This window comes from Mauremys reevesii, linkage group 2 (genome assembly GCF_016161935.1).
Source record: "Mauremys reevesii isolate NIE-2019 linkage group 2, ASM1616193v1, whole genome shotgun sequence".
Taxonomy (NCBI): Eukaryota; Metazoa; Chordata; order Testudines; family Geoemydidae; genus Mauremys; species Mauremys reevesii.
The window spans coordinates 81,850,868-81,877,638 of NC_052624.1; the positions used below are offsets into that span (position 1 = coordinate 81,850,868).

Sequence of the window (26,771 nt, forward strand, 5' to 3'; positions counted from 1 at the left end):
CGAAGATTTCTCATTGCAGAAATACACAATGGTCTTGCTAGAAGGCTGTTTGACATTTTTTTAAAGAAGTCTGCAGTATAGTCAACTAACAAACAGTTACCAAAACAAATCTATTAAAGTACTAATCAGCTCTTAAGAAACGTTTAAAGCTATATATATAAAATGAATGCTTGGGGGCTAGGAAGACAATAAGTAGACTGATTGTATATATTCCATTGTTTATTGTGAATTCATTAACTGAAGCCCTGCATTCTAATAGCCAAGACAAAATGTTTCCCTTTTGCTATACTGTACCGTATCTGAATTACATTGTATTTTAGAAACATTTATAATAAAACACAGTGATATTACAAATTAAAGTAAATTGCAATTGTAAGACTTACATATAGCTATTAAAGCAATGGCTCTTCTCAGCTAGCTCCACAAAACAGAAAGTATCTAGTAAATAGTTAACTGCTCACTAACTAAATATTGCAAAACCAAATCAAATTAAAATTTTAATTGCCTAGTTCCTAGATACAAAACATAACAACTCTGCAATAAATCAAGTACAGATTAAATGACTAAAAATATACAATATTATAACTCCTCTTCAACTCACTATAAGGCAACACAATCTGCTGAAGGCCTTCTGAGATTTTAAAAAGTTTTTAAACCTCCTTTAAAAGAGGATCATTCCAATGGTCCACCTCATGTCAAAAAGAAGAGCAGTCCACAGCCTTGAGGCCAGAAGCAAACAGACTACCCGTCCTGGAAAATCCAGGCTTCAGCAGCCCCGTCCCCTCAGACCTCAGGGGGTAGGACAGCACACAAAGAGGCTCTGAAAGATATCTGGGACCATGCAGTGCATCAAGGGCATTTGACTGATTCTACTGTTGTTATCAAGGACCCAAAGGAATTGCTTATAGTGAATTTGCCAGTAACACTTTCCACTGAAATAGCACCTTTCATCTAAGAATTGAAAAGATGGGTCAGTCAGTAATATTATCCCCATTTTACAGAGGGTGAGGCCAAGGCATACATGATCGATACAGGCTTTTCCCAAGGTCATGCAGCAAAGCAGTTGGGGGAAAAGAGTTTCACAAAGAACCAAGCTCTTTTGCTGCTAGCCTCCAACCTAACCCCCCAGAACCATGCTGCCTTTGAGAGCTACCATAAAGCAGAATGAAAAGGCCTGATACAAATTGCAATGCCACTAACGGTGACACCTTTCTGCCCACAGTAGAATAGTCTTATGAACAATAGAGGCTTCCTCCTGCTGGAAGTCAGCCAGAGTCTGAGTCTCAAACCTTCAGGTTATGATTCAAGAAGAATGTATTTTGCCTGATTCTTGTATTTTGTTTCTTATGAGGTTATTGGGGTGGGTCTTTCAGTCTGGGTATTCAAAGCATCTTTGCTGTGCAATAGGAGCTATATATTAGCTAATGAAAGTGGGTCCCCAGTACTTCCTTGAAATAGGAGGCATAAAGCTCCTAACTGCAGGATTATGCACACACACAGAGGCTATAGGGGTTTATTTTGGGGCTTGGACAGCTTGTGGGAGAATGGCCCCAACAGGGCAATGGCTGAGAGCACCAGGCTGAAGATTGTTGTATGCCCTAAAATGGAAAGTAAAAACAGGCCGTTAAAGAGCCAATACCTTTGAAAGCCCATTAACTTATAACAGTAACGTAAGTCGCCCCCAGTTGAGAAAGCCTCTGCTCTCGTCCTACCCCGGCTCTATCCTGCGGGTGCCCGGCGTTACCTGCCCGGGCAAAAGCGTGCGAGGAGTGGGGATGAAAAAAGGGAAGTCGAGGGAGAAAGGAGGCGCCTCCGCTTCCCCACGTGGCCTCCTGGCACCCAAAAGCGCCGCTCGCCATTCCAGCCCCGAACCCCACCCCTTGGGATGAGTGAGGCGGAGCCTGGGCGGCTGCGACAGGACCCAAGGAAAACACGGGGCCGAGCGGAGTCAGGACAACGCGCCCCTGATGACCCGGACGCCCTGGCACAGGAAACGCGAGCGCGGGAGCAGTGGGCGATCCACTTTCGTTCCTTCCTAAGGAAAAGGCTTTAAAGTATCTTCCCTTCCGACACCAACAAGTATGCACGGTCTGAGCGCTCCTCGAGGCGACACTGCAAACACAGTCCATATTTAGGCAGTTTTGTTTGCCCGAAATATACTTTGTCGGTGCAAAATCGCACCATGAGTCTCGCCAGTGCAAAATCAACTGCCTATTTAAAACATCCAGCTAGTGCAACATTTCGCATACAAAGAAAGAGCCGCCTATGTGTAAAAATATTCTTTGCTGGTACACGATCAGGTAGGAGCAGAAAGAGCCTATGTGCATTATATCCAGTTAAAGATACAAGAAAGAGGCCCTATAAAAGGAGTTGTTGCTAATGCAATATGATGTACGAAAAACAAAAAAAAAACCTATATGAAACACCCCCAATGCAACACCGTGGGTATATACAAAAACAAACACAACAACCCACATAGGTGAAACATACTATGTTAATGCAAAACCATGGATTAAAAAAAAAAGCACGCCTTGTTCTAGCCAAGTACGGTGTTGTTGTTGTTGTTTTTACCATAAACTCTTTATTTGTAACCGTGATTTTGTATTGGAGTATGTCTCATATATTTTTGTATGTTAAGCGTATTTTGCCAGTGCAAGATGGTACATGCAAAAGTGTGTAAAACAGTTTACGATACACGAACGTGCATGCAGAGGCTGAAATACATGTGCAAGATCGTGCATGCAGTGGAAAAGCTTGTGTAATTCATATTTTCCTGTTTTTAAAACTCCTTCAGAAGGCGAAAAAGCCGAGTTTTCTCCCATAAAAACCATTGCATAACTAGATACTTTCTTTGGCAACTGCTTCCTGACAAATATTTATAAAGGAATTGCAGAACGCGTTTCCGCCTACGTGAATGAGTCTCATAACCACCTTCCCCAGACTCACTGCCACTAATTGTTTAAAGGAGTGGCGGACAGGAAAGCAGGGCACCGTGTGCATCCAGCAGGGAGAAGAGTGTGCGGGGGGCGTCGGCCGCTTTTTTTGCAAGCCGATCTCTAAAATTGTATTTTTTTTCTGTTGTAAATCAGAAAGTTTTCAGAGCTGCCGGAAACGCAAAGGAGCGGAGGGATTATTATTGGCACTGGGTTCCACAACAAGCATTTGGGAAACACTACACCGGTTTCTGTAGCTAGTTGCATGTAACCCCCCCACCCCTTCCACCCCAGCTCGCAGATTCTAATTTGTTATGGGGGGGAGGGAGTGAGGGGACCCAAAGGCTGATCGCTTGCCAAGTAGTTGCTGCCCCTTTAAGAACAACACCACACTGCTGCCCCCACCCCTCCCCTCCCCGGCAGCAACTTCTCTCCCAGGCAGGAAGGAACCAGCCTCTCTCCCAACCTCCAGAATAAGGTGTCTCCGCCACCCCCTCCCCATCCCGGCCTCATCACACCTCCCTCTCTGCTGGATCACTGCTCCCATCCTGCCTTGTTCTCCACAGCGCCCCCACCCCCCCGCTGTGTTTCCAGACTCCCCCCCCCTGCCCTGCAACTCCATTCGCCTCCCCCAGCGCCCTCCACAGGGGCTTGCTACCCACCGCGGGCGGCGCACAGCTGCCCTTTGTCTCCCTCCGCCCTGGGAGCCGGGCACTATTTCTCCTCCCCCTGCCCTGGCGCTGGGTGCCTGTGGAATGCTGCGCGCCGAGCCCGGCAGCGGCGGCAGGATACAGCCGAGTCTTGCGCTCCCTATAAGAACCTCCTTGCGAGCGACGCCATTTTAAGCCTCTCGCTCGGTTCGGCGGTAGCGCAGCGTCCGGCGCGGACGGACAAGAGCCGGAGTCAGGCGGCGGCAGCAGCCGGAGACCGGGGCTTGGGGAACCCTGCGCTCTTGCCTCCCCGCAGTGTCAGTGGCGCTTTCTGCTAATTTCCCGCTTCCTCCCGTCCGCCGGCGGCGCTCGGGTTGTTCCCAGCCCGGCGGGGGCGCTGGTCTCGGGGGCGCCCCCGGGGTGCGGGAGCCGCGGGGAGGGGGGTGGTCGCTCCAGGGAGAGCAGCGGCCGGTGGCGGAGGGTTGGGGTTGGGAGGGCTCTGCCCGGGGAGGCGCCGGGAGGTCCCCGCTGGGCCCGGCCCTGGGGCGGGAGGGGGGTGCCGGTCCCCGGGTGGGGAACCGGTCCCCGGGTGGGGAGCTGCTCGGACGCGAGGGCTCTTGACTGGGTCTGGGCCGGACAGTTGCGTGGCTGGGGAGGCTGGAGGCGGCTCGGAGGCGGGTGCCGGGCTGTGGGAGGCTGGAGGCGGGTGCCGGGCTGTGGCGGGGCGAGGCGAGTTTTCTGCACCCCGGCTCTGGGGTGGGAGGCTCGCAGCAGAGCCTGTGGGCTGCAGCCGGGCTTAGAGCAGCGTTGGGCCGATTTGGGGAGGCGCCGGCGGGCTTCCGAGCACGGCTCCGATAGCAGGAGGGTGGGGGGAAGGGAAGCGGGTTCGGGTTTGTTTGTACTGTGTAATTATCCAATAACTAAGCTGCTGCTCGACTGCAGGGGCTGTTATCTGTTGCATTGTGGGCTTTTGTCTCAGCTGCATGTGTATTTGCAGGAGAGGCTCCTGTTCGTATCCATGCCGCTGCTGGGTGTCTTGAGTTCAAGCTGCTCCGGAGTTGAGTGTAATCAAAGCGAGTTTAAAACACCCCAAGTAGCTGGAGTCTCGTTTAAAGAGCGAGCCAGGCGGCTTGGGGCTCTCCTACCGGAGGAGGAAAACTTGCTGGTTTTGCACTAGGCCACTTCAGACTATGCAGTGTGTTGTGGGGGTTAGCCTCCAGGGCTGATCCTTCGGAGGGGAGGCAGTCTGTGGACCAGTTCTGCTGTTTCCATTGGCTTATATGAAACTTCTAAAAACTCAGGTGCTCTTTTTTGGGGGGGGAGGAGGGGAGAGAGAGCCGTACTTTGAATCTGTTGGCTGTATTTTCTTCTTCTCTTCTGTATGGAAGGACTCTTGTTCTGATACTCTAGATCTTCCAGACATCTGTGGTCTTCCCCTCCCCCAAAGTATGCATGCAAGTTGTGAATGGAAAGAGGCTGGGCTGGTATGCTGAGGTCAGTAGAAGGAAATCAAGGAGGGGTTTTAGTAAAATAGGAACTTAGTTTAGGAGAGTGTAGTAGACTCAGATTAGAAAGTGACCAGAATGAACAGGAGAGCTTCTTCTGATCTTACATGTTATTGCAAGATGTGTACTCTTCTGTGTTAGGGTTTATCACCTGTATATGACTTGGCATGCAAAGTCCAAGAGACTTCTAAAAGCCTTGACTGAATTTAAGATTGCATAAAATTAAGATGGTTATTTGGCCAGGTTACCCATCTTAAACTTTGTTAGCATATTTTACCACATTACTAGTTATTTTAAATTAATAGGCCAAGATTTTCAAAAATAAGTGTCTAAGACAAATGACTTAACTTCCGAAAGTACTAATCTGCAGATTCCTTTAACATTAATGGCAGCTTCTGGATACTTGGCACTGTCGAAAATAAAAACTTGTTTAGGTGCCTAAATGTGGCTCACTGTTGTATACAATTATGTGTATGTACTAAATACAACCTATTACCTTAAGAGTAGGAGGCCAGTGTTTGACTTTGCTAGAATAAATAAAAACAGCAGTCTTCAAAATTTAGTAGTGAAGAGGCTTGAATCTTTAAGTTGATCCTCTTGTCTCACTTGGTGTAAATGGGTCAGTTAGGATTTTTACCCTCTATATGAAATTGCTCACAGGAAAGGGCGGGATAGAAAATGGCCTCTAGAATGAGACAAATCTTAAGTAAAGATGTGACACACGACCTAATACAAGCTAAGGCTTGACCCACAAGTTAAAAGCACCCTATCAGTTTAATCGTAACTGTATCTGTTTCATCTTAACTAAAATTCTAAAAACTTCATACAATTTATGCCTTCTTCCCTTCAACTCTTGTGCAACAAAAACTGGGCTAGGCTTTCTGCTTAGCATGTACTAGCATAATGGTAAAGTGATTACATATAACAGGCTTTCTGGGTTAGATTTGCTGAAATTTAAGCTTCAGGACTAAGTTTTCATTTAAACATAGGATTGACTGTGTGAAATGATCCAAATTGATGAATTTTTTTCTTCCTTTCATTAAAGAGTCCAAGGTAGTGTGTGGTGCTGGGTTTTTTTGGGGGGGGGGCGGGCGGCATGAGGGGAGAATATGGACATTCTCATTTTAGAATTAGGTAGTGCCCATTCACATGTAAGGTGGATGCCCACATGTGTAAAGAGATTACTACCAATTTCTACCTACAAAAACCATAAGTTAATACTTTTTCAATGTTATAACTAGGTGTCTGACTGTTCATCTGATAAAATTCACTGGTAGGGCTCTACCAAGTTTTATCCAACAACAAATTCTTAATATGGTCACTAAAGCCAGAAAAAATCATAATGCGTGTGCAGACATAGCAATAACTATAAAGTTGTCCATGCTGATACAGTTTACGATAGTTTAAGCTAATACAGGGGTTGCTGTGACACTGCAGTAAACTAATAACTTGTGCTTAGGGACTTAATAGGAATCTACATATTGTAGTCATAAAGTCATTCTTGATTTCCTGACTACAATTTGTCATGGCCTCAGTGTCTTAAGCTGGTCTTGAATGATTTCTGCTTTATTAAGGCATGTAAAATAAGTTTGTTTTTTTTTGTTTGTTTTTTGCAAGTGGCAGCTTTTACAGAACTCAAGATTTGCATTTAGTTCTGGTCTTCTAGTTTAATTTTTTAAAACTTTGTACTTATTGGTGTACAACTGAAAATCTAAGTAGGATTTGTAAACTTTAGTTTGATAGATGCTGTCATTTGCAAATTAACTCAGTCTTACAAAATTCTATTTGCCTGCTGCCCTGGGCTAGTGCACAGTTTTTTTTATCAAGTGAAACAATTGTCATAATAAAGAATGGGTGAGGCAAACTGCTTCTCCTTTTAAACTTGTGTGCATTTCTGGCAATGCCATTAAAAACCAAATTCTTAGTATACTGTTACCCCAAAAGATTTAGACTTTATAAACTTGCCACATCCTGATACAGTACTGCTATTCTTCAATAATTCACAGCATTATCAACGCCTGCAAAATCAGTATTTCCAGTGCCTGCTACGCATTCTACTCCAGACTTTTTCAAAATAAACTCCCAGTTAAATTAACTTCCGTGTCAGAGAGGTTCAGCATTTTTTTGTCCCTGGTGATACACTGGCTAGAAAAATTTGGTGTGCTTAAAAAGGGAATAGTGGTTATAACACTGATCATTACAAAAATGTGACTCTGATTTTAGAAGTTGATAGGGATACTTGTCTTCTGTGTGATGTACTAAACTTATTTAACATAGTACAGTGTGAATAGATGAAAAATCCATGGTAGCTTGATAAAACTGTTTCGTCTTTGAGTCTGCATTAATGTCTCCTAAGCAAAGCAAGAGAAGGAAGTAAAATAATTGAATAACATCCAGGTAGTCTAGACACTATTGCTTCTGACTAGGCACAGACTGCAGTCCACAGTGTCACTGACACAACTTAATTCTAAAACATCTTCAGTCTGTTTCAGGAAATTATGAATAAAATGGGACTAAGTATTTATTAGTTCAGCTGGAGCACTGTCACTGCAATCTCTATCATGCTGAACTGAATAGTAGGCAGGTCCCTGACCAAACTGACAAATATATTCTTCCATTTTGATTCACATTTTCAACATGAATATATAGTTACTGTTAAAGTCTACCTAGACAGACCTGTTCTAATGTTAATCAGCATGATGATCCTATTACATTTAGCATGAATTATTAAATATAAAAAGTACCCATCGTAGACATTCAGAGCACACCTGTCAACAGAAGATTAACATAGAGCTAGATGTTAAAAGAAGAGGTTGTTTATGAAATTGGAGTATTGTCCCATAACATGCATAGATTTCTAAGGGAATCTTTGAACTCTAGTTCTTGTAGTAAATACTTTCATATTTCTCATTGGCTTAGCAACAATACAGGTGCCCTCAAGTGGCCAAAAATCTAAACGTCCCACATTGAGATTTGCAAATACTAAAAGCAAACTGACTAGGTTAAACAAAAGGTCTTGATCAAATTTTCTTTGGGTACTGTAGTGTCAAATTTCACTAACATCCAGATTGTAAAGTCACAAGGAGGCAAAGTACTGGAGTAAGTTTTATAGGAGTGCTTATATTTCCAAATTATTCCATTCACGGAATCGGACTGACCGAGCAGTTGGTGCCCTAGCTGTACAATTTATCAGTGGTCTGGTGTTTCATTTAGTCTAGTTGTAACTTTATAATGGGTTAATTTCTTCAATTTTAAGCTGCTGAGACTAATGGGAAACATAACTACTTTTAATGTAGTTCAGTTCTGTCTTGGAGTTTCTCACATCTATCTTTGCACTAACTCACAGGATTGAGTCAGGTCATAGACTTTGTTATACAGAAGTGCTGCAGCAGGACTTTGGTGCAAGGTATTAAAGTGGTGTCATGCTGCTTTATGGATGGGGACCTAGGTATTGAGGTCTACTTTTTTTCTCTCGCAACACTTCTTTATAAAAAGTGTAGAGTTCAGCATACAAAGCCTTGTTAAAAAATGTTTTCTTCTCCTATACATGGCAATTTAGGCACAACTGTTGGCATGGATGTCTAGTCTTGGGTCTGGAATATCTTAAATTTGGTCTTTGTATATGTGGTGATACTGCAGTGACTTGATTATCAAACTTAAATTGATGATTCAGATTTTAGGGATTACTGCTCAATACTGAGACCTTTACCACAGTAAGCAAAATTATTAACTTTGAGATCAATTACATGTAAATTCTTGGTTAAGGGTTTTTGGAAGGCGGGCATATAAACAAACGCTTAACAACATTATGGGAATGGTTTATGCCAGCATAGTTAAAGTAGCTGGAACTGTGAACATGTTATAACGGGGTACAACCATAGGACTTGTCTTTACTATTGGGATAAGTTGACCTAAGTTACGCTATTCTAGCTACATGACTAATGTAGCTTGAGTTGATATAGCTTAGGTCAGGGGTAGGCAACCTATGGCACATGTGCCGAAGGTGGCCTGCGAGCTGATTTTTTTCAGTGGCCTGGCCACCGGTCTGGGGAGATCTGCATTTTAATTTGATTTTAAATGAAGCTTCTTAAACATTTGAAAAACTTTATTTACTTTACATACAATAGTTTAGTTATATATCATAGACTTATAGAAAGAGACCTTCTAAAAACATTAAAATGTATTACTAGCATGCAAAACCTTAAATCAGAGTGAATAAATGAAGACTCGGCACACCACTTCTGAAAGGTTGCCGACCCCTGGATTAGATCAATTTATCCTGGTGTCTTCGCTGCTCTGTGTTGACAGGAGGTGCCCTCTAGTCAACTATTTTACTCTTCTGAGAGCTGGAATCGACTGGAAAGCGTTCTGCTGTTGATTTAGCAGGTCTTCACTAGACCCACTAAATTATCACCCACTGCATCAATTGCAGCAGCATAGATATCCCTGGTAGTGAAGACAAGCCCACAGTGTTTTTGGTTGCTGATAAAGCAATTTATTCAAGTTGCTAAAGTATAGTAATTTCAGAAAGCGCTGTTACTAAATTCTTTTTCATAAACTAAGAAGCAAACTCTGCAATGATGAAGCACCCCCAACCTGATTCTGGCTTCTTCATGCACATTACTATGATGTATCTGGAAATAGCAACTAATCTTTACACTTCAGATTAGAATCTGCCTCAATAGCTGGTCACAAGTTCTAGGCAACTGTATTTAGGGCTGGCATTTAGATGTCCACATGTAGATTGTAAAATTGGTTGCCATTTTTACAGTTCCGGTATTGCAGCGCTGGTAAAAATCCACTTGAAAGTGAAAAGCTGTCCCTCATGAGTATCAGTCTTCCAAATGAGAACTGGTACAGTGCTTTCTTGGGCATCTGAACACTCAGTGCTGCTGCTTATCGCTTTGGCAAACAACTACAAGTTAACAAGACTGTTCATGCACCCAAAATTACATGTTTATTGCCTGCTCTTGGTGCTGCCTGTAGCTTTCTCCAGGCTGTGGCCATGATTGTTCCATGCTTGGAGGAGGAGCCAAAAGAGGAGGCTGACAGAGGGGTAGAGTATCTGCCTCTAAGCGGGTGGCTGTGAAGAGTGGGGTAAAAGACAACTACTTAGTGACAGCTGGGGAGGCTGTAAAGGGAGTTTTGTATCTTTGGAGCTAGAGTCTGATGTGAAAGGGCAATCCAGGAATAACTTCTTGGTGGCAATCTCAGTAGCTGAGGGTGGGTCTGCCTTTATCACTCTGGACCTTGCTGCACTGGAAGGACACCACCTTTACTTGCTTACTAACCAAAGGTAGATAAAACATCTGGCAGACATCTTCTAGGCCTTTATTACTGATTTGGTTGAATGGCATATAACAAGTGTGATGTTATATAGTATAGGTATGGTCAATCTTTGTGTAAACTGAACACATTTTCTCTAGGATTTACCAAGACAAACACGTGACTACCATGATGCAGTTTCTAGACACATTTTGAAATATAACACCACTCTAAAGGCAACCTGCAGAATCCCTTGTCCTCTGCTTGTCAAATATGATTAAAATTTTCCAATCAAGAAAATAATTGAAGGAGGGGCAGAAGAGATGCATCTTCAGCACAGCATAGTTGCTGTCTGTTCTCACCTCTTTCTGTGTGTATGTATATATATGTGTGTGTGTATGTATATATGTGTGTGTGTGTATATATATATATATATATATATTTTTTTTGCAGTATATAGAATTGATGATGCAAGGTAATCCTACTTTTTTTAACCTACACTGATTTGCTTGGGAAGACCCTCCTAAGTTTTCATAGTACAGCTAATCCAGTTCTAGAAAATGTAGTCAAGACTACTGTAGCAGGATTTAATTATGGCTTTAAATGGCTGTTTTGTTGATGGGAGTAACTCAATTTTCTTGAAGATTCAAAGCACACTTGTGCTGTAGCTGTATTTGCTAAGATTAGGTAATAAAAGCATGTGAACAAGAATTGGAATAGCGTTAATTGTAAAATCTGACTTTACAATTTTAGTTCTTAGATCGCTGGAATGATGGCAGCTTTAAACCAGTTTTATCTGCAATGTTGTGGACAAGGCATCAATCTTTTTTTGGGGTACGGAGGAGAGTTTTGTCTCTGAAGTTCACCATTAATAGATCTCTTCCACATATATATGGAGGAGAAGCAAGGACTTGGAAGCCTGAACTATTAGTGTGATAGCCAGTCATTTTCCATTGGGTGTTCAATTCCCTGCAGTGTAGAAAAGTCCTTTCTTAGTGCTTCAAATAGCAGTGAAATGTTTCTGTTAAATGCAAAGTATACTAAGTAAAATAACTACATTTTATCAAACTTAGTTCTTTGGGCAGACTGAATTGTAATAATGGGAGAAACCAATAGAATTGACTGACTTTTTTAATACAGATTCAGAACTGGAAATTGAGCTCTTGCATAATTGGAAGCTTAACTTCAAATGTATGAGGCAAAAGTTCTAGAGAGAATGTAGCATCACTATCAATGCTCCCTTCTCTTGCAAAGCTTCAGGCTGGGTTTTCTCAAGCCTGTGTGTGTGGTTTTTTAATTTTTTAGTTGGTAGTGCCCTCAAGTCATCAAATTCAGTGTGAACCTAGAATGACAAAAGATGTTAATCTGCAAAATTAAAGAACTAGATATTACTGGTAGAAAACTGCTTTCAGTACAAATGTTCTACATAAACTTGATGATGAAGTCTGCTCTTGCACTATATATTGACTAGCTTGTACCAAGTCAGTTTTTGAATAGCTGCCTCTAAATACTTCTAGAGTAGTCTAGCAACTGAATTTGATGCTGCATTAGGCATTGGAGGGATCAGAATTTTCATGTATTGGCTGGCTTAATGGCTTTCCCTCAGTCACTGGCATCAAAAGCCCTTGGAATCTATCCTGCTGACTTTAAACTGAAAGAGTACTTTTCCAACTTTATGAAATACTATAAAATGGTCATGTGGTGACACTACTACTTCACAGCTATCCCAGTTGTACAAGTCTCCAGTAGGATAACAGCTGTAGTGGCGGAAGACTGGTCTTTCTTACTAGAAATTTTGCAAGCAAGCAACACAACAAACTCTCTCCAATTTCACTTTAAAATCAATAGCCTAGCTTGCATAGCACAGAACTGGACTTCCAATGTTCCTATGCATATTGAATGCAAGAATGGGAGTTAAATGTTTAGGGTTTGCACTTCTATCCTTTCAAATTGGATGGAAATCTGTAACTGACTAATACAGTAGTATGCAGTATTGTAGCTAGGTTGGTCCCAGGATTTTAGGGGTATCTTCAAAGGAGCTCTGTGAAGTTCAAAAGCTTCTCTCACCAACAGAAGCTGGTCCAATGAAAGATTACCTCACCTATCTTGTATCTCCAATTGACTAATAGTGGCTCTTAGCTTTAAATGTCAACTTAATTTCTTAAACTAAAAGCATCAGGATTAAATAACCCCATTTGTCTAAAATGGGGTAAAGGATGCCATAGCAAACTTTTTTCTGAGCTGGAGTAATTTTATCTGTAGCCTTTCATCACTTCTGACACTAGAGTGAAACATATATTGTATATAAATGTGTCAATCCTGCCATGATTTCTTCACTTGTCCCCTGCTTGCATTGTTGTACAAAACATCTGAAGGAATGTAACGGTCAGTGAAGTTGGATTTTTTTCTCACAATTAGTTACCTTCTGAATTAACAGTCAACTGATATCAAATATTAACTAAATTTTTTTTATTAAAACAGGCTTCGTTTAGTTATATTTAGGTCACTACCAAACTCTTTGACCAAAATGGACCATTTCAATCATAAGATTTTAAAAATCCTAAATTTCAGTGTTGGAAGTGTGTGTGGGGGGGGAAGATCATCACAAGATTGTTGTGGGGGAGGGTAGAAGTACTGCAACCCTCCTTCTGTGCTGCTGCTCTGGTGCCACTGCCTTCAGAGCTGAGCAGCTGGAGAGCAGCAGCTGCTGGCCAGAACTCCAGTTCTGAAGGCAGTAACACCACCACCAGCAGCACAGCAGTAAGGATGGCATAATATGGTATTGCCACCTTACTTCTGCGCTGCTGCTGGCAGGGCTCTGCCCTCAGAGCTTGGCACCCAACCAACAGCCACTGCTTTCCAGCTGCCTAACTCTGAAGTCCGTGTAGAAGTACGGGTTGCATTACCATTATCCCCCCCCCCCCCCCCCCCGAATAACCTTGTGGCCCCATGCAATTCCCTTTTGTGTCAGGACCTCCCAATTTCAGAAATGCTGGTTTTCCCCTGTGAAATCTGTATAGTATCGGATAAAAGCACATAAGACCAGATGTCAGGGTGGGAGATCAGATTTCCTGTGGTTTTTGTGGCTGTGAATTGGTAGGGCCCTAGCTATATTATCGTATTAACTGTAGTGAAGGAGGAATTCAAACCTCTAAATCCTGAGTCTTCGTAGGGGATATCTAAATGAATGTTGCTTAGGTAAACTTGAGAATAGTATCAGATTGCTAGTATCTTCAGCCTCTGAAAGCTTAATCGTCTTCAACTCCCGAGTTAGTGTACAATGCATAATTTCAGTCAATTCACACTGACAGAAACTGGATGGAGTTAAAACCAACAGGTGTCAAGGTTCTATTGTGACTTTAGATTACAATTATAATGAATTAAACTGTAAAGCCATGTATTTTTAAATGCCACCACTGTTGGAGTATCTTCTTTGAATTTTACAATACTGTGAGAAGGCAAAACAGTTGATAACGAAGGTACTGATAGTGGACACATTTCAGTAGTAATAACTTGTATCAACAGTCCTGCTAACTTAAAAGGGAATAATCATGTGTGCAGCAGTGATGGCTAAAACTATTTTTTTTAAACTTTTAGCCTAGAGGCAACTGTCAGTTTAAAAAAAAAACACAAAAAAAACTTTTCAGTGGTGGTAATTAAGAGATTTAGACTTTCAATACCTAGGCCATAATTTTCAAAAATAGGAGCTTAACTTTTAGGATCAGATGGGATTTTCAGACACCTGAGTGACTTAAGGCAATGGGACTTGTGCTCCTCAAACAGCAAACTTTATGTAGCTAGTCAATGTTTTTTCTTTTTCTTTCTGGAAATTCAGTACTTCAGAAGTACTTCATGGCTTTGCATGGTGTTGGAGTTTGTAGTGATCTCCCAATAAGCCTATTGAGGTCCTGGAATTATCTTCAGACTTAGGTAAGTATTAAGTGTGAAACTTTGTAGAAAATATCTTTAAAATATGAAACACTAATTAGGAAACTAAAATGTCTTGTACTTCCCATTTTATAGTCTGACTTCTATCCACCCTAGTTTGTCATAATCTCTCATGCTTATGGAAGCACCTGCAGTTCTAGTTGCAATAGGAACACTTCAGATAGCTGGTTTTGTGAGTGAAGAAACTGCTCATCTTAATCTCTAAAAGGTATTAAGTTTATAGAGGCTACTGCAATGACTTCAGTGCACTAGCCTAAGTAGCAGTGTTAAAGTATTGCCCTTTATCTTGGAGCCAGCCATTTGTAGGCAATGCACTGTTGAACAGGTGTCTATAGGACTTCTAATCTAGAGCAGTAATTGTTTTTGTATTTTGGTTCAGTACAAGAACTTGAACTAAAGATACTTGGGAGAGCACCACACATAACCCTGCAGGTTTTATTATTTCTCCTATATTTGGCTTTTGGTAATTGAGTTTATCCTGATTCGAAGTACACTTCTTCCAAATCTTAGTAGCTGAGATGGGTTGGTGCTACTGCTCCCTTGAAGTCTGTATTTAACATGGGAGTATCTCAAACACTAATTTGTCTTACTGTGTTTACAATGCAAAAGGAGAGGTTGTCAGTAATAACTACTGAAACTAATTGCTAAAAACTCCAGCCTGAAATTCCTTGCTGGAGAACAGAATACTCGACCATTTTAATTAAGGGTTCTGATTGACCCCAAAAAAGCAAACACTTGCTCAACTGAGTTGAGTGAGCTTTGCAGTTTCAGTGAAGGGCTCCATCTTAACAACCAGAAACTTTATGGAATTATGTTTTAGGTATTTAAGCACCCGGAACTGGCAAAGAATGGCAAGTAATTCAAAATTTGACTTGGTTACTGTCTTGGATCAAATGACTTATTAAAAACTTTGTGTACTTCAGCCGTTTGGCTAAAATTCACTACTTGCCTTGACTTTAACCTTGATTTTTCATTCATTGTGGCTCCCTGCTTCCTCCCAACCTTGTCTGTACTAGGGAAATCTACAGAGCTCCTAGCTCTTCTAGCATGGGTAGGATCTATACTGGAGTGGGCAAACTACAGCCCATGGGCCAGATCTGGCCCACCGGCTGTTTTAAGCCAGCCCTCAAGCTCCCACTGGGGAGCAGGGTTTGGGGCTTGCCCTGCTCAGGGTCAGGGGCTGTTCCATGCAGCTCCCAGAAGCCACAGCATGGTGTCGTCGTCGTCCTCCTCCTTCTGCCCCCCAGCACTTCAGCCAGGGAGTAGGGTTGGGGGCTGCTCCACAGGGCTCCTGGAAGCAGTGGCAGGGGGCCCCCTCCAGGGCTCCAATGGGAGCTGCAGGGGCGGTGCCTGTGGATGCAGCAGTGTGCAGAGCCACCTGGCCATCCCTCTGCATAGAAGCCAGAGGGAGAGACATGCCACTGCTTCTGGGAGCAGCTTGAGGTAAGTGCCACCTAGAGCCTGCACCCCTGAGCCTCTCCCCCTGCCCCAGCCCTGATCCTCTTCCTGCCCTCCAAACCCCTCACTCCTAGCCTGGAGCACCCTCCTACACCCCCAGCTGGAGCCCTCACCCCTCCTGCATCCCTCTCCCCAGTCCAGAGCTTCCTCCCACACCCTGAACTCCTCATTTCTGGCATCACCCCAGAGCCTGCACCCCCAACCTGAGCCCTCATTCCCTTCTGCACCTAATCCCAATTTTGTAAGCATTCATGGCTTGCCATGGATGTGGCCCTTGGGCCAAAAAGTTTGCCACACCTGATCTATACTGTGGACAAGGCTCCTGCAGCTGGGCTTATTCTACTGCTGTTCTAAATGGTCTTGCTTTCTGGCAGTCTTAATTAACTATTTAAGGATGTGGCAGCCAGATTTTTTTAAATCTAACTTCAGGCTCCTACTAGTGTTTCTACATCTATGTGTTTTATAGATAGACACGACTAAATTTATTTGACTACATATAGTCAGCTGTTATGTGGATAAGTGTTCTAGGGATTGTTTCCATAATATGGAGAGACTTAATTTGCATATAACCTTGGAGCCTTACCTGCCTGATATATGGGGGCTATTAATGATCAGCGTTGCTGCTAACTTATGAAGAACCAGTGGTTTCTGGAGGTCCTTTATTTTGGGACAGTATGAGAGTCAGTGATAAGTCTTGGGACTTAGTATTTTGCATTAATAAACTAACCCATTCTTCAGTCAATAAGGGATCATACTTTTCTCTTGTATTTGAGAAATGTAGCAAGTCAGACACTTCTGAGCCAAGTATTACTTTTATTCCCAGTTGGGGTGCATACTTGGGTCCTGTAAAGAAGGTAGTGCACATCTACAGAACTCAAAATTATCAAAGAGCAGCAGGGTGTTCCCTGGTAAATAGGGAAAATGGGAGTTGCAAAACCAACAGTTTCTACCATATTTAATCTTTCAAAGAGTGGCGATTCCCTTATGGTTGCAAGGAGGGCACTCTAAATAGAGCTGCTCTGGTGCCTTGAGACATTACTCACTGCTTTGCTAGCTGCTAGTAGCAGCAGTATGAAACAAGATCAGTCAGTTTCACTGCAGTTGCTCAACCATCTAAGCACTGGAGGCAAATAACTGGGTCCTTGGTGGAAGGGCCAAAAAAATTAACAGACTTCTGCCCTCTTAAACAACAACAACAAAACCCCAACAACTTCAGAGCAGGAAGGAGGCTCTGGAAACAAAAGAAACCAAGCTTCTCATAAATGGAAGTGGAATATCTTATCCAGAGGTTGATCCAAAAATGGAACTCCAAGTAGGGTCCAGAGACTGCTTTCTGGTAGCAGGTGATCTCTTCTCCTGCAGCCAGAAAACAGATTAACTAGAAACATGTGAGTGACCCACCATAATTCAGTGTTGCATTTTTGTGTATGCGTGCTTGATTTATACAGGGGGAATAAAGCCTTGGTAGCTGTAATGTACAGTAAATAGGCTTAGTTGTGCTAATTCAAATCTAAGTTGCTTTGTCTTCCTAAATGCAACTTCACTGTGACAAACTGCTGTTGACTGGTCAGTGTGGGGCTACATCTTACTTTGTGCATTTAGTGGTGGTGCCTTTCAGTTCCTTGATCTCACTGTCTAGAAACGACGCTCATATCAAACTGTCAAACCCCTTACATTTGTAAAGAGCTTTTCCAAAACCTTAAAGCTAATAGACTTTCCCATTTAAAAAACAAACATTTTGGCTCTACAGGTATGCTGCAGGTGGGAGTGAGGCTCCAAGCATGGATAGATGACATGCTAGCTCAGATCGTGCTAGCATGTTAAAGTAATAGTGTGGAGGTTGCTTAGACCCAGGAGACTGGGTGAGCTTGAGAGCCCCAGCTTTAATGTCCACACAGCTATCTTTAGCACACTAGCTGGAGCTGAGCAAGCAAGAGTCTGTCTACCTAGGCTGGGAGGCTTGCTCCCAGCTGCAAAGTGGTCATACCCTAAAGCAGGGGTAGTCAATAATAGGCAGTCAGTAGACACCCCCCCCCCCCCCCGACCCTGAAATCTTGCTTGCTTTTATTTTCTCCCCACTCCTTGACCCCTGAAAAAGACTACCCCAGCCATAAAGGAATAAGGCTTGTATCCTTAATGTTCATGATGCAAGGTTAATAAAACTACTTCTTGCATTAGAAATCTGGACGTACCTGGTACCTTGCATGTAAAACTCCATGGCTCTCTTGAGTTAGTAGGTTTGTGACTTCACAAGTAAAAAGGGGAATGACTTTTGGGGAAGTCTCTAAACTTTCTGAATAAAACACTTGTCATACTTCCTGTAAACAGATGAAACCTTTTCTTTGTTAAAAGGTGATCTGCTAAGGGTGGAGGAAAATACTTGGATGTGTCCCTCTGCTATCTTGACATTAAGGCATGGGGGGGGGGGGGGAATCAAGAGATTGTCCTTGGATTCTGTACCTTTTGGAATACTGATGCTGGAAAACTTGGGAGGTGGTCTCAGAGGCTGGAATTGAAAGGGCAGGAGGACTGAGTAGGTACAAAAATCTTACTATCCTCTGACTAAAATTCCTTTTTTTAACCTTGCATAGTATCAAACTAGCTCTCTAACTGTAAGTTTTTGAGGCTAGGTAGACCTTGAATTACTAACTAATTGTAAGCTTAAAAATGCCTTTACACATTGTAGGGTATTAAGGACAGCTAGAAGTACACTGAATTCTGTATATTCCATGTAAACAATTGCTGTAGTCCTAAAGAGGGATGTTGCACAAGGGCAGGCGAGCGTGGAGCTTTCAAGGTGTGGTACATCCTAGGAAACCCTATAGTGTGAGAATGGTATGCATATCTCTCCTGTAGTCACAAAGTAAAACTGACTGGTCCTGTCATTGCTCAGACTGAGAAATATTCATCAGGGAAAGAAATGAAACTGAAGACTGATTAACGTTAGGGTAGTGACAAACTTTTTTCAAAAAAGCCTTTGAATCAATGTCCTGTAATTCCTGGTGGAACATACTACTTTAGTGGACAACCAACAGAGAAGTCAGTACAGAACATCACACTTGGAAAAACTAAACTTGTGAATATTCAGCACTTGGAATACAATAAGATTATTGGGAAGTGTTACTAAAGAGCTTGCCTGTATGCCAGTTTAATATGACACTAGCTATTAGTAGGAAATGACTGAAGTTTGTATTGAGTGATGAAATGGTCTCATACCGTTGAGCTTCATTGACACTAGCTGTCTGTACTCAGTGACACTAGGTTTGAAGTAGCTGGTGGGAGCATCTGCTGTCCAAACAGGATCTCTTGATGTAGAATGGCAACTTGTAGGATTGATTTGTTGCTCACTAAAATTCCTGAGGAAAATAGGGGAAGAAGTAACCAGGAATAACTTTTTTTTTTAACCTTTTGGAAGCATTCAAAACAAGATTGACTCATTCAGCTTCAGTTGTGGTGATCCTCTACACTCGGCATAGGAGTGCATGCCACTTCCCTCTAAATTTTACATAGCAACCCACATTGGTATAAAATATTTTTAGAATTGGATGTACAGTAACGCCTTGCTTAACGTTGTAGTTTAAGCAAAACTATGTTAAGCGAATCCCATTTCCCCATAAGAATTAATGTAAATAAAGGGGGGTTAGGTTCCAGGGAAATCTTTTCACCAGACAAACTATATATTATGTAGATATACATATGTTTTTAAATAACTTAATACTGTTCACAGCTATAAGTGTGCAGCTTGGTTGACGTGGTGAAGTTAGATCAGGGGTCGGCAGCCTTCCAGCAGTGGTGTGCTAAGTCTTCGTTTATTCACTGATTTAAGGTTTCGCGTGCCAGTAATACATTTTAACATTTTTAGGTCTCTTTCTACAAGTCTATAATATATAACTAAACTATTGTATGTAAAGTAAATAAGGTTTTTCAGATGTTTAAGAAGCTTCATTTAAAATTAAACTAAAATGCAGAGCCCCCTGGACCAGTGGCCAGGACTCAGGCAGTGTTTGTGCCACTGAATATCAGCTCGCATGCTGCCTTTGGCACCCGTGCCATGGGTTGCCTACCCCTGAGTTAGAGGGTGGAAGAGGGAGGGATATTTCCCAGGGAATGCCTTGCTGCTAAATGATTAACTAGCACTTGGCTGAGCCCTCAAGGGTTAACACATGGTTGTTAATGTAGCCTCTCATCACAGCAGCACAAACAAGAGGGAGGGGAGACAGCATAGCAGACAGACTCCCACCTTGTGTGGGGGAGAGAAATGCACACTGCCCCTTTAAGTAAGCTGAACCACTCTTAAGTGCATTTTTTTTAAGTGGATCAGGAAGTTGAGACAGCAGCTGCTGCCCCAAGTGCTGTGTGTGTGTGTGTGTGTGTGTGTGTGTCCGTGTCCTCCCTGCTCTATATGGAGAAGGGGTGTGCAGGGAGAGGGGGACACCCTGACATTAGCCCCCTTTTCTCCCTGCACAGCAAGCAGGAGTCTCTGGGAACAGCACATGGCAGTGGGGGGAGGGACAGCTGAACTGCTGATTCATAGCCTGCCGGGCAGCTGCAGCACAGGGAACTTGGGGGAGCAGGGAGCTGATAGGGGAGCTGCTGGTCCACCCTGGTTCCAAGCCCCCACCAGCTAGCTGCAATGGGCTGCCCTTCCTGCAAGCAGTGGACAAAGCAGATGGCTGCCAAATGACTTAGAAGGGAGCATTGCACAACTTTAAACGAGCATGTTCCCTAATTGATCAGCAACATAATGTTAATCAGGACAACTTTAAGTGAGGAGTTACTGTATAAAGAATGCACAGTAACTAGTTCAACCAACTGTCACAACCATTTTTTGGTCCCATATGGCTGAAACTTGGAAGCAAAGACTATTTAACAGCAATGTGTTGTGTAGAGCTGCATTAATGATTCTTAAGAGTGGAGGGAACTTCCATAGTTGAAATGGCTGTCTTGTAGAGCAGTCAGAATAGAGCAAAAACATCGTGCAATTTAGTAGTTTGCAATGATATAGTTTTTTTTCTAAAACTGCACACCAACTAAAAACAAAAGACTAAATCACTGCCTAGACTGTAGGATGGATATAGCTAAAACTCAAGCATTTTAACTGTTCAAACTGCAGGTCTGATCTTCCTTACCTTTATGCTCAAACTGTCAGTACCCTTGCTAGTTGAACTTACTCTAAACTCAGTAACCCTCCGTGTCCTCTTGAGATGGACAAAGGCCTAGATTTTTAGTTATTTAGGCATTGCTGCTATTGCAGTGTGTAATTAACTTAGGAGCTTAAGCCCTCTTCCTAGGGATTTAGGTCTCAAATCAGTTGAGTGTTGCAGTGCTGTGGGTAGCAATGCCTAAATACCTTGTTTAAAAATCTGTTAAACTACCTGGTTTCTTTTTTAGCACAACAATTAAAAGGGGGTATAGTACAAAAGACTTCAAAATTCTAGATACAAAAATGAATGGTAATGTTAGCTCACTAATGGTCAACACTTTCTGCTTTAATTCAGCTGCTGTCTCTTTTTTTTTAAAAAGCAAAATGTTTTTACAGTAGTGCCTGGGGCAAACAACGAAGACTAATTTTTGTGCTAGACACTACAAACTGGCACAGAGCTGTTCATCTAACTGGACAAGACAAAGGTAGGGGGGAAAGATTCCATGTTTATGCATTTCAGATTTGCAATGGTAAAGGTTAATCCATCCTAATTCTTGGAAGATGGGCTTCTAGTTCAAAACTTTCTTGCCGATTGCCTCTGAGCAGTAGCATGTTGCCAAACTTTCAAGGCCTTATCTATATGAAAAAGCAAAACCATGTTTCTGTAACTAGTTCATAATACTGATTAGCCCATTAATAAGGCTCTTAGGGCACTGCTGCATGAACAGCACAATGTAGTAAAATCAAGGGATTTTCCACAAGGATAACTCAACTGGGCTGTGTCCTTAGGCCGCCACCTCCTACCAAATACTAAGTGGTATGCATTCTGGGCAAAGATGGACAATAGCATCTCTGTGCTTTTGCAGGGGAAAGAGCCTGGAGGTTAATCAATGCTAAAGCAATACATGAGGTGGTGAACTCTTGTGTGTCTTATCCCATAGCTTGAAATAAAGACTCATTTGCAGAACCCAGGGTGGTAACCAGGCTGTCAGCAGAGGATTGTTCATTTGGGTAGCCAAGACTGCCAACGCTGTCTTTCTATAACAGGTTCAGCACTTCATGCTAACTGCTGTAGCTACTAACTACCAGCAATGATTCATGGACATTTAATATAATTTGGGGGGGGCAAAGAGGGCTTTTTGCTGCCTGACCTGTTGCCTCTAACTGTAGTTTAAACTAACGAAGGGGGGACAGTTCTAGCCTGGGCAGACTATCTGATTTTTGCAGAAGAAACTCCATTCTGTATCAGTTTCAAGTATATGATAAACTAATTTAGTAGGTGAAAATATCTCCTGATAAAGATGTTTTAGTAGGAGGAAGTTGGGACAGATCTGCAACAAAGTAACTTAAAGATCTTCGGTAGAACATCTTGGCTGCTGGCACATCCTAGAAAACTAGTCCTAACTGGAGCAAATCAGAGCCAGTTAAACTTTAGAAGTGATCAGCAAAATACATACCAATGTACTAACTTAGTTATACTATACATTTATGTAGGCTTATGCAATATAAAATTCTAGCATGCATAAGCATGCACTCTACACTGCAGCCACCTGTCTTGCTTTTGCTTTCCTGAATCTTTCTCAACTCCTTATTAAATGAAATTGTAAGGACACATTGCCTGGTAGTCAAAGACTTTGAGGTAATAAGTTGCCTCAATAAAACAGGCCCAACATGCTGCAGCTGCTCACCACTAGTGTTCTTGACTGGTTAAGTACATTTGCCAGCAGTTTTTTTTTTAAATCTTGAACATATTTCCTGATTGTTTACTTGTAGATGGTTTGACTTGAACCTCTGATCTATGTTGAACATATATTAGATGGAAAATGAGACTGTGTTGCTGGGCTAGTCATTCTGGCTTAACTTGTATTTTAGTTTCTATTCTTGTCTTTTGGAAATAAGTCTGAACACATACCAAAATGCTATGCAACATCAGAACAGTGGATTTCCTGTAACATAGAAGCTTTACTTTGGCTGGGGGAATCTGGCAGAAGGCAGAGGCTGTGAAGCTCCCTTTTTGTGGGAGCTTTCTTGCATGCAGTTGAAGAAACTTCATCTTTGTAAAATACTTGAGCATTAGTTGTCCAGGGAAGTTTAAAAATACTATTTTCACCAAATGCAAAACAGAGGTTTCATGTGTAGCAGTTGATCAGAGGAAAGCAAAATGTACGGTGGTTTAGTGCTCAGGTTTGTTTATGCCATTGGTGATACCTACATAACACTGTGCTTAGCTGTAACAAATATTTGAAAGCACAGTGCTTTCAAGAGTGTATATTTAGAACTTAATTTTATCTTCAACTTGCATCAGAGTTAATAGGGTTGAATTCCAGGAGCCAGTGATGTGTTTTGAATAATTTAGGAGTAGTGTAGACCAACTAGGGGTTTGGGGCCCTCTGTGGGGCCACAAGCAGTGCCAGCATTAGACTTGCTGGGACCCAGGTCAGAAATCTGAAGCCCCACCCCATGGGGCTGAAGCCAAAGCCTGAGCAGCTTAGATTCCTGGGGGCCCCTGTGGCCCCAGGCAGTTGCCCTGCTTGTTACCCCCTAACAAAGGCCCTGGCTTTTATATGCAGAAAACCAGTCGTCGTGCTGCAAGTGGGCTGTAGAGTTTTTATAGCATGCTGGTGGGAGGGCCTCAGAGAGAAAAGGCTGAGAACCCCTGATGTAGACTACCATTTTTGGTTCCTGTGAATTGCATTACTCTTTTGAAAAGTTGGTGCTATGTTCAGTGTAATCACTTTTGGTGACCATCTGCTTCTGAAGTAAGGATAGGATTTACTTCTAAGAGCTAATTTAAGTGGTTTTTTTAAATGGCGATCATAAGGTAAAGTTTCTTCAACTTGTATACTGTAAAATATGTTTTAGACAAAACTGGCTTAGTGGGTTTTTAAACTTTTTTAAAACTGAATTTAAAGCATAGCCAGACCTATTCATCTTAATCTTTCAATATTAGACAGTGGTGCAAATTGAAGAGTGAAATAGCTCCTCCAATCTCTTGTGGCAAACAGAAGTGTTCTTAGTAGCTTTACCCACATGAATAAGATTGGAAAAAACAGTTCAGTGATTGACTGCCAAATAAGTTTATCTACACTTCAGGAATTAGATGGCTGCCTGACAAGTGGGGAAGCTAATTTAAACTGGCAGATGGGAATTGTGGAGCAGTGCAAGCAGCTATTGGGTGGGTAAATCTTACTATGCCAAACTCAACTAGTGAGGACTTTAGCTGCATGTCTAGTTCATATTCAGTCAACTCTCTTCATGACATTAATGTTTCAAGCCTTGTTAGAATTGAGGTCTAGATCAAGAATTGTCTTGACTAACTTCAGAAACGAGAATTTAAACATTAGTTTGTGATTCTTCAGCATTTAATTTTCATGCAAGTTTCTTCTAGTTGTCCACTATCAAACTTGTTTTCCTAGCAAACGAAATTGAGGTGGGGAGTGAGCAGTAGGAACAGATTAAATCATAAATCTGTGTGCTACTCCGTGGCACACAGCAGACTCAGACTTGTCTTACATGATCAGTTGGGTATTCCGGAGTGCGGAAGTCTCTGGGTGTCCTAGGGATGCAGTTAATGGCTTTTCTCCACCTGTGGAATAGTGGTGAAGGATGGCCAGTGGGCCACTAGTAGCCTTGCATAATGATGGCTTACAGTGGGTCTATGCGTTTTCCAGGTCTACAGCCTTACTGGGGTTAAGGCTTACATAGTGGCTTTAGGTTCAGAGCTGGAAAGGTGCCCAAGTACTCTTCTTTCTACCCCCCCCCCCCCTTCCCCAAGGATGATGTTAATCTGGTTCCAGTTTATAGCTAAGGAATAGAGAAATGCAGAAAATGGCTTCAACCCTGTCCTCCATGCTTTTCCTCTTGGATTTTTAAGAGAAAATATTCTGAGATTGCTAGCAGAAGCCTGGATGTGTAGTCCCTGATGTTTCCATTTCTAGATGAGCGGGATTGCTAATGAGTAATTGGGTGCATTGTGTACAGTCTTGATGATGTGTCTCCTAACCTGTAGACTGAGATACAGCATTAACATCCTAGGCTGATCCCATAACTTGAACTCCTTTCTCTTACTAGAAACTAACCAAAACTAGCAAGTTTGTAATTCTTGTGTGGTTTTTTGTTTTTGTTTTTTCTGGTTAAGGTCTCTGAAGTTCTGCAGGCTACAGTTCTGGGAGCCCAGCAAGGAACATGGCAACCCAAGGTATATCTAACATATCACACTCAGACTGAACTTTGCTTGGCTTTGACAAATATTTGGGGGGGAGGGGTGGCCTAGCCCTTTAGCTCTTTTTTTCTTCCCATTTTATCACTCTGGGACTGTAATTGTTCCAGCTACTGCTAAATATTTCGTGCATGGAAAATTGCTCTTTAGGAAGAGCACAAACCTGTAGACATGCTTTCCTCTCAGTCTAAGGGCCCTGAGGGCGCGATTTCTTTCTGAGTAGTGTACTGTCCCTAGCTCTTCGCATCCCTATAGTTCTTCCAGCCTTCCCCCCTCCCCAGCTCCCCCTCCGGCCCCTGAGATCCCCGCCCAAAAATTTGAATCCTGCGGTGGTTCTGGGTAAATGTCGTGGGGGTTCCTTTTCGTCTGGGAAAGCAAGTGCCTTCGCACCTCTTTTTTCTTTTTGATTCCTGGCATGGATCATATTGGATGCTTGAGCAGCATAATCTGGCATGCTACTTTATCTCACCAGATGTGTACTTGATGCGATGCCACAGACAGCGATTCAGAGCAGCTACAGCCACAGCAGCGCTTGCTCAGCATTGCTTTTGCGCAGCATGCATGACAGCAGTTCCAAGCCCTTCCATAAATTGGAACCATGGATGATAACTGAGCATGACCATGAAACTGAGGATGTTGCATTTGCTGCCAGTATCATTAGCTGCGCAACAAGCCAGGGTGGTTAATAGCCATTGTACCTTAAACATCATTTTGTACCCATGGCTCCATCCATTGGCTGCCCTGGCCGATCAGCCAGGGGCTAGCCAGTCAGCAAAGATTGGAATAGCAAAAAAAGTCAATCCCTCCTTCCAATATCTCTGCCTAATAATATCTACTGAATCAATAGAGAGTGAGTGCCTCTGGCCTGTGTGCTAGACACCTGAGAGAGAAATTATCTGTGTATTATGTACATTGCTGCTGCTGTATGCTCCTGTAACACCCCACCTGTTTCCCCCCCCTCCCCATGTTCTTTCCTTCCTTGCCCCACTTGTTGTGTGTGTGCAGGAATAAGACAAGAATGCATGAATAAGAAGAGATGGCAATAAGAGTGACTGAGTGTTGGAAGGCAGCCAGCAAGGCAGCATACAGTACAGACCAGAAGCAGTAGTGAGAGTAGAGAAAGTGTGGAGCAGAACATCAGTCCACTGGGGCAACCTTTACATGGAATCTTTGGGGGGGGGCTGATGAGGCCAGCCCCCTGTGGTTATGATGAGGATGGTGCATACCCCATCCACCCACCCCCATCCACCCCAAAAATCCACCAGAAAATTGGCCCATAGGGACAGGACCATCACTTTTTGTCTTTCAGTCCATCAGCCATCATTTGATCATAGATTTCATTTTTTTCATTGATGAGATTTTGATGATGATGATGATGATTTGGATCATCTTTACCATCATCAGCATGACGGATGGGGGGGGAGGTGTGTTGGAGTGTGCTGCATCGCTGTCTATCTGCAGCATGCAGCATTCAGCAAGGATATTGAAATAAAGAAAAGAGGGAGGTTTTTACCTTTTTTCTGGGGTGGGTGGGGGGGTGGGTGGGGGGGTGGGTGGGGCCTGCTGGACCGACACACTGTGTTTGACTGTTGAGAAGCATTTGGAGCTCAGCCAGAAGCCACAAAATTCAAAGAAGCTGCAGGAACTGAT

General features: G+C 42.7%; 1 protein-coding gene across 1 annotated transcript in view; it reads left to right on the plus strand.

The window, feature by feature from the left end:
• Window positions 1-3,749: 3,749 nt before the first annotated feature.
• Window positions 3,750-26,771, plus strand: part of CTNNB1 (catenin beta 1) — a 33,745-nt gene continuing 10,723 nt past the window's right edge. The window contains exons 1-2 of the mRNA XM_039524151.1: window positions 3,750-3,900; window positions 25,041-25,100. Coding sequence (XP_039380085.1) covers window positions 25,088-25,100 — 13 coding nt within the window. The 5' untranslated portion in view covers window positions 3,750-3,900; window positions 25,041-25,087. The remainder of the gene's footprint in view (window positions 3,901-25,040; window positions 25,101-26,771) is intronic.